Source organism: Prionailurus viverrinus, chromosome C2 (genome assembly GCF_022837055.1).
Source record: "Prionailurus viverrinus isolate Anna chromosome C2, UM_Priviv_1.0, whole genome shotgun sequence".
NCBI lineage: Eukaryota > Metazoa > Chordata > Mammalia > Carnivora > Felidae > Prionailurus > Prionailurus viverrinus.
In genome coordinates, this window is record NC_062569.1 from 92,848,657 (window position 1) to 92,857,150 (window position 8,494).

The following is an 8,494-nucleotide window of genomic DNA, read 5'->3' on the forward strand; positions in this document are numbered from 1 at the left end:
CCTGCCCCCATGTAGTTAAATTATGATAGGAGAAGCAAACAACAAGCAAATAATATATAATTTAATGACAGGTAATTGTGTTATCAAGAAAAAGTAATCAGGATAAGGTCAGGGAGGGAGTGAGCAGCAGTCAATGAAGATCTCTCTGAGAAGTTAACAATTAGTTAACTTAGAACTAAATAAAATAAAGGGAATATGTAATATAATTATTAGGGAGGAAAGTGTTCCATGGAAAAGAAAAGCAAATGAAAAAGCCTTGAGGTAGGAATCGTGTCAGAGAAACAATAGGAAAACCAATGTAGCTGATGCAGAGTAAGTAACATGAAGTAGAGTTGAAAATGATATCTTGGGGGCACCTGGGTGGCTCAGTTGGTTAAGCATCCGACTTGGGCTCAGGTCATGATCTCGCGGCTTATGAGTTCAAGCCCTGCATCAGGCTCTGTGCTGACAGCTCAGAGCCTGGAGCCTGCTTCAGATTCTGTGTTTCGCTCACTCTCTCTCTGCCTCTCTCCTGCTTATGCTCTGTCTCAAAAATAAATAAAACATTAAAAAAAAAAAAGAAAATGATATCTTGTCAGGGCCAGATCATTTAGATCTCTATAAGACATTAATGAGATTTTTGTTTTTATTTTTAAGAGAAATAAAAAGCCATTGGAGAGTTTTGAGCAGGAATAGCATAATATGATTTAAATTTTAAAGGGATTCTACTGCTTATTATGAAAGTGGAGCCTGAGTGAGAACAGAGAAAATACCTAGAAAGCTATTGAGTAGTAGTCCAGGCAAAAGATGTGGTAGAAGTGAAGACACGTAATCAGATTTAGGATGTATTTTGAAGGGGAGTCAATAGAATAGTCTATTTTCTCAAAATCTCTGTTTCCTAAGAAATTAATCATGTTGTCTTTTCTAAATTTTTTTTTCCAACGTTTATTTATTTTTGGGACAGAGAGAGACAGAGCATGAACGGGGGAGGGGTAGAGAGAGAAGGAGACACAGAATCGGAAACAGGCTCCAGGCTCTGAGCCATCAGCCCAGAGCCTGACGCGGGGCTCAAACTCCCGGACCGCGAGATCATGACCTGGCTGAAGTCGGACGCTAAACCGACTGCGCCACCCAGGCGCCCCTCATGTTGTCTTTTCTAATAAGTTAGAAAGATAAAACAGAAAAAATACTAGATTTAATAATGGAAGAATAGAGCATTAAACTTAGCTATGCCTCCTACCAACTTGGAGACCTAAGGATACCACTTAAATTCTCTGGCTTCAGATGTCTTATCAGTAAAATAAAAATATTTACACTTTTCTTGCCTTCCTTACAGGACTGTTATGAAGGTGAAATGGGAGATCCTACAAATAAAGCTAAGTTTAATGTAACAAACTCACTAGGTTAACAAAAACTTTCCATCCTCTTTGTAAAACATAGATTGACATTAATGATTCACTGAATACTTGAAACTCTAGCTTAAATTCTCACACTTTCCTACTCCCAGCCTAATTAGGTGTGGGACAATTAACTGTAAGAATTAAGATAGATGATAGGTAGATAGATTTTATATATACACACACATTCATACATATATATTGTGTGCATATACACTCACCTATACTCTCTATATACGTGTACATACAGTTGACGCTTGAACATGGGTATGAACTGCATGGATCCAGTGATGCTTGGAATTTTTTTAGATAAATACCTAGTACTATACATGTGTTTTCTCTTCCTTATGATTTTCTTAATAACATTTTCTTTTTTCTGCTTACTTTATTGTAAATATACATTATATAATACATATAACATACAAACTACATATTAATCAACTGTTTATGTTATCAGTAAGCCTTCCGGTCAACAGACTATTTGTAGTTAAGTTTTGGGGAGGTAAAGTTTTCAGGGAGTTAAGTTTTGGGGGAGTAGAATATATACAGATATTCAATCATGGGGAGATCCACACCCTTAACCCCCATGTTGTTCAAGGGCCAACCATATATTCATCATGTGTATAAACTGTCAGATGATATGTATATATCATCTAGAAGGACCTGACACTTTGCTTCAAAAGCAAAAAAAAAGTCCTTTTTTTAATTTTTTATTTACTTTTTTTAAATATAATTTATTGACAAATTGGTTTCCATACAACACCCAGTGTTCATCCCAAGTGCCCTCCTCAAGACCCATCACCCACTTTATTCTTGAGACAAAGCATGAGCAAGGGAGGAGCAGATTGGGAGAGAGACACAGAATCCAAAGCAGCCTCCAGGCTCTGAGCTGTCAGCACAGAGCCCAATGCAGAGCTCGAACTCACAAGCCATGAGATCACCTGAGCCAAAGTCGGATGTTCAACCGACTTTGGTGCCCCCCAAAAGTTCTTATTCTACTTTAAATAAGTTAAAACTGAAAATTATACATAATGACTTTGGGATGGTTTATGGAAGAAAAGCCCACACAGAACTCCAATTACAGAACCAATGCTCAACAACAAAAAATCTTGTTCATTCATCAAGTGACCTGTAAAGTGGTGTATATACATTTTCAGTTAAAATAAAATGTTTAAGACATATATTGTTATTAATGACTTTCTGCTTTAATCAACCAACCATGTATATACTGTTTCATTCATGAAGTATATCAGGTGCCTACTACAATCATTCTCAATACTGACTGTGTATCAGAATTTCCTGTGGGGTCTTTTCAAAAAATGCAAGTGTCTAGGCCCCATTCCTCGATATGGATTCTCTAAGATGAGTGGAGCTAGAAATCTTTCTTTTACACAGGGGTAAGAACCACTGGCCTACTAGGTAGTAAGCAGCCTAGTAATGATAAGGAAACATATATTTTCCTCTCATAGAGTTGACAATTTAACAATAGTGACAGAAAAATAAATTTTCTAACCACAGTAAGGTGCTAAATTCACACCAAAAGGAATATTCCAGGTGCTATAAAAAAACAGAAGGGAAAAAAAAAAAAACTAATTCTGCCTTGGGCAGTAAAAAAGGAAGGTAGTGGACAGAGCGGGTTTCATGGAGGTGATATTTTAACTATGAGATAAAAAGTAACTAGGAATTCTCCAAGTTTATTAAAGCTGGAAAGGATATTCTAGTCAGAAGCAACAAATTGAGAAAAGGCATTGAAATATGAGAAAATATGGTCCTTTCAGGGAATGCAGTATGTGTAGGAAATCAAGGAAATGAGGATGGAAATGTAAATAAGAACCTCAACCTGATATAGATCAAGTTAAGCACCTTGACGTTTACTGTATAGAGCAGTAGTTTCAAATTGTGTTTCACAGAATTCAAGTTCAGAAAAGGCACTTCATGTAGTTCATAAATATCTGAACAACATGGGCATTCAAATGCATACATACTGAACTTAGATTGCATTAAACTAATGTATAACTTGTTTTTTGATAAGCTTGAACCTAAGTTTCTTCTACCATTTCTATGTTTTTGAACTTCTTATACATTTGTCACTGATTATAAAAGGTGTAACTTTATACTTTTACTTTTATAAGGCCATCAAAAGTCCTACACCTGACAGGGATAATATTATACAACAAAAACCAAATATAAAATACACGATTTTTATTGAGTAGCTGTATAATTTATTATTATTATTTATTTTTAAATGTATGCCAGTAAGGTATATTTACTTGTTTGAATAGCTGCTGTTTACTGGGTCTGACATTAGCCTTTTATTTGTAGAGCATCATTACTCTAGGGAAACGAACATAAACTTTTTAGCAGGGAAATGACATAATTAACATTACAGTTCAGCAATAACCATTATTATAACAAAATCAATTGGAACAGGGTAAAACTAGAGGTAAGAAGATCAGGTAGGAAGTGATTTCAAGAGACTAACCAAGAAACTATGATAGAATGAACAGGTACTGAAGATGATGAAAAGGGAATAAATTTCAGAAATACTGAGGAAATAGGATAGGATTTGATGACTGATCAGATAATAGAGATGAGGATGGTTTTCAAAAGAGCAGATTACAGATTTATACTTTAGTTTTGATCATGTGGAAAAGTTACAAGTACCCAAAAGGTGCCAACTGCTTAGTACTCAGAATAGAATGTTCTTTGCACATTCCATCAGTGAGTCCAAATGAAGTCCCCACTTTAGTAACAGTCCTAATTTTGGAATTTCCTTAATCCATTTTTATATATTTTCTTATAGTCAAGGTAACCTAAAGTACAATCATAAAATCACTTTTAAAAATTAAGTATATTGCTATCCAAAGATGCCATAGTACTTTCCCCATTTAGTAACACTTTAATACTATTAGTGTTCCACTTACACAGCTATGTATCCTCTTAATTTCTTTGAAAGTATAATTTTGTACTTATATTATTACAACCTACTGGTTATAGTCATTCCACTAAGAACAAGGTGATTTCAAAAATTTAAGAATACAAAAATACACATTTTAGCACCTTTTCCAAATTTATACATTACCTTCACCTAATTGTCTTGTTTGATCTTCCCAGTAACCCTCTTAAGTCAGAAGAGTAGAAATACTTATTACCATACCACAGATGAGAAAATCAAGGCTCAAGGCAGATAAATGGCTTGTCCAAGATTACATGGCTGGCAAATGACAGAGCTTTAAATAAAGTACAATCTGATTCCTAGGCCAGTGTTCTTCCTACCATGCCATATGTTTTTGAAGTAATGCATATTTAACTTCTGCTACTTCTCATGACTATTTCCTGTCTGACTAAATAGGAAGACAACTACATATCTCCCATTTTCCTCTCTTGCATTCACCCATTTCCCCTGAAAATTTTAATTTAAAACCTTCTCTACCAGATTTAAAACCTCAATAGTCCTGCCAATCTGTTTCAGAGGTCTACCTTTTCTATAACTATTTTATCTTTACCAAAACTATCCTAAGAGATTTTGGAAATTTTTTCAGAATCTTGGAATGGAAAGAGTAATACACCAAATATTAGATAATCATAGCATTATTCTCCTAACTAGCAGTTCAAATTTGAGCCTGTAAGACCCTTTTCCATATTTCTTTCATGACCAATATTAAGCCCCTAATCTGACAAAATATCTACTATTTCTTTTTTTTTTAATATTTATTTGAGAGAGAGACAGAGAATGAGCAGGGAAGGGAGAGAGGGAGAGGGAGACAAAGAATCCAAAGCAGGCTTTGAGCCATCAGCACAAAGCCCGAAGCGAGGCCAGAACCCACCAACCATGAGATCACGACCTGAGCCAAATTTGGAGGCTGAACCGACTGAGCCACCCTGGCATCTTTATATGTTATTTCAAATTGAGAACGAAATTATATACAACTTTGTATACAAAATTGTATGCATAGAAACTTCATAGGGTAGAATTATATCTTTTAATCTAATTCTAAATAAATTCACTTTTATGTAAATTAATATATAATATTTTAATAAATACAGGTTTAATGTTTTTATAATGATCCTACCAGGAATAGCGAATAAGACAATAATTTAAACTTACCCCATTATATATGTTATTTACTACAAAAATAATTTTAATAATTTCAAAAAATTCTTTTGAAGTACCAAAACATTTAATAATTTTTGTAATTTCAAAAATTTATGATTTGTTCTAATGTATTCAAACACATCTTAAAATTATATTCATCAGTATTATATGAATGACTTAGTAGCTTTTTTAATTGTACATGGAGGTCAAGAATACAATCCTAAGCTACCTTCCCAAAAGAAAAAAGAACAGTAAGAATTATAAACTACTTTATGTCAGAAAATATAAATATCTATATAGTAACAAAATGTTTGTTTTGAAAATTCTCATGGCTCCCCATCAGAAACTCTATTTTGCTTATTCATTAGAACTTGAACATTAGAGTACAGTTACCCAAAATGTTTCCTCACTAAACCAGAACACAGGCTATTTTTAAGTTCTTACAAGTATTAAGTCCACGGATTTGTTTAAAAATTTAAGAATCTGGAGGTGTTTTCATACAGAATTTTAAACAATGAATTTAAAAACAATACTGTTACATCTTTTTAAATGGATGTATTCACTTAGCTATTACTTCTAGCAACATTTTAATAGCTTTAATCATTTTATACTGCACAGTGAAATAAAATAACAATTAGTTTCTCTGAATGTCAACATGGAATTAACCAGAATGATTATTTTCTCCTTCAGTTTACTACTTACGCATAAATATTACATTAAAAATTTTGCCCACAATTTGGGCCTTGACATTGCAAATTCTACTTTTTATGTTTGCTTATTTCCACTTTAAATTACCATTGCTTTTTAAATTGATACTGAAGTCGATGCCTAGAACATCTTTATTAATTCAAACATCTACCTATAGAGTCGTCTGCCCAGGACTGCCTGATGCTGGCATGTCAACAATTTCTGATCCCTAGTGAGTGTTTTTGTTTGGTTTGGTTTGCTTTGTTCGTTTTTAATTATTCTTTCCTCACAACAGTGAAATAAAGAAATAATAGGCTGTAAGCCAATTCAAAACTTACCTTGCAAATCTGGAAATACTCTGAAGTCAGGGTTTCCTGAATCTCCTCTTTGAGAACCCCTGCAGTCCCTCCTGGGTGCACGGAACCACTTCCAGCCCCACCACCGCTGTTACTGCCACTGCTGCTACCACTGCCAGGGGAGGAGGCAGTTAAGCCGTCCAAAACTTTTCGGAAATTAAACTTCTTCATTTTAAAAACTGTTGAGAAATTCAAAGGAAAGGGTGACTTAACGCATGGACTTATACCTGGGTAAAAGTGTTGAGCTTTTCATATTAGTGAAGGCAGTAGCCAGTCCCCATTTTACAAGCATTGGCTATAAACGAATTAAAAAAGAGAGAGAGAGAGAGAGAGAGCGCGCGCCAGGCTTCATCTTGTCAAATTTTAATTCTAAAAAGAACATCCTTTAAAAAGAAATAATAAAATACAACTCTAAAGGCAACAGTATTCCCTCCTCATACATCAAATTTTCAAGTGCTTTATCCTCAGCTGTAGCTACGCTTTATCAGCACTGGGGTAAAAATAAAAGGCAGTGTCATCATCGTCATTAGCATTATATCATCATTATTATTATACAATCAAGCCGGAGTCCAACAGACCAAGACTCTGTCTCTCTTAAGGGCGGGCTTTCTTTTTAAAGATTCAGCTCAGAATATTTTCAGAAAAACGATACTGGGGTTGGGCGGTGGGATAGCGAGTATTTACTCTGCTACCACCTTCTGGACTCTTCCTCACCATCTTCAACACTCCCTTCTTCTCAGTAGGTAATGAAGGGGAGGCCTTTTTCCATTTCTCACCCCCAACAGTCGGACCCCAAAACATCTGCGGGTGACCCACGGCAACAGCAGACGGGAGGGGTGAACGGCGGCGGCGGCGCCGGCTGCCTCCGCTTCTCCCTCTGCCCTCCCCTTCCAACCCCCCCCCCCCCCCCGCCACCAGCGTCTCCAGCCCTCCTCCCTCTTCTCCCCGCTCCATCCACCCCCCGCCCCCCTCTGTCCGCAGCCGCCGCCGCGCTCGCCCGCCTGTCCGCTCTCCCCGCAGCACCGCGGCGGCTCCTGGGGGACGTGAGGCAGTGGCGGCTACAGCTGCGGCCCGAGTCCCGCCTTAGCCTGCTGGGCGCGCAGAGCCGCCGTTCCCGCGGTCCCTCCCCGGGCGGAGCGCCTGAGGCACCAAGCACACACAAACACCCTCACACAGACATTCGCGCGCCCATTCGGAGCACACTCAAACACCGTCACACAGAAATTCGCGCGCGGGCGCTCACGCTCATGAACACACACACACAGGTGTGAGGGAGCCGCGGCTGGACGGCGTCGTCGGCGTCCCAGAGGGATGACTATCGGACTCCAGACTTAGGCACCTTCCTCGGCCGCCACTAGGTGCCAGCCAGCCCGAGAAGCTGAAGGTGCGGAGGGAGGCGGGCTAGCAGGCGTCAGTCCCTCCCGACTGGGGCCGCTTCTCCGGTTCCTCTGGTCGCGGCGCCCGGCGCTCTCCGAGGTCCTAACCAAGCAGGCAGGCTCCAACGAAGGCTCCGCCCTCCCGCCGTGGGATGCAAGCCCCGCCCCCTAGAACGCCCCCTCGTTTGCCCCGCCCCCTCCACTTCAGGCCGCGCGGCGCTGGAGAAAGGGGCGGAGAGTTACGGTACGTCAAAGGGAGCAAATAGCCTCGGCTCCAATCCTAGGCTCCATAGAGTCAAGCTCCGCGGTCGCGAGGCGCGGAAGAAACTGGGGGATAGGCCGAAGGAAAAGCCAATGAAAGGGGGAGGGGAGAACTTAGAAAAGTGGTTGAAGTGTTTGATTGACGGAGAGATTGGCCAGTATGCTGGGGGGCCGTGTTTTGGGGGCTGTAATTGGCGCTACCTGTTGAAGGACGCAAGTGTGAATCAATAGAATGCGTGGAAGTGTGCAAACTTCGGCGCCTTGAGTCCGAGGCTGCTGGAAGGGTGTTCCTAGGTCTGACCCTGGAAGATATTGTGAACTGGGCCAAGTGTTTTTGCAGTT

At 39.0% G+C, this 8,494-nt stretch overlaps 1 protein-coding gene across 3 annotated transcripts in view; it reads right to left on the reverse strand.

Annotated features, from left to right (window-relative positions):
• The window catches only part of STXBP5L (syntaxin binding protein 5L), a 398,449-nt gene extending 390,450 nt beyond the window's left edge, over positions 1-7,999 (reverse strand). For 2 of the 3 annotated variants that reach the window (XM_047876610.1, XM_047876607.1), the window contains exons 1-2: positions 7,855-7,999; positions 6,498-6,694 (exon numbers count right to left, since the gene is read on the reverse strand). In XM_047876610.1, the coding sequence (XP_047732566.1) occupies positions 6,498-6,686 (189 nt within the window). In that variant the 5' untranslated portion in view covers positions 6,687-6,694; positions 7,855-7,999. Of the gene's footprint in view, positions 1-6,497; positions 6,695-7,229; positions 7,286-7,854 lie in introns of those variants that run through there. The other variant, XM_047876609.1, reaches the window with a different exon arrangement.
• Between the last annotated feature and the right edge of the window lie 495 nt (positions 8,000-8,494).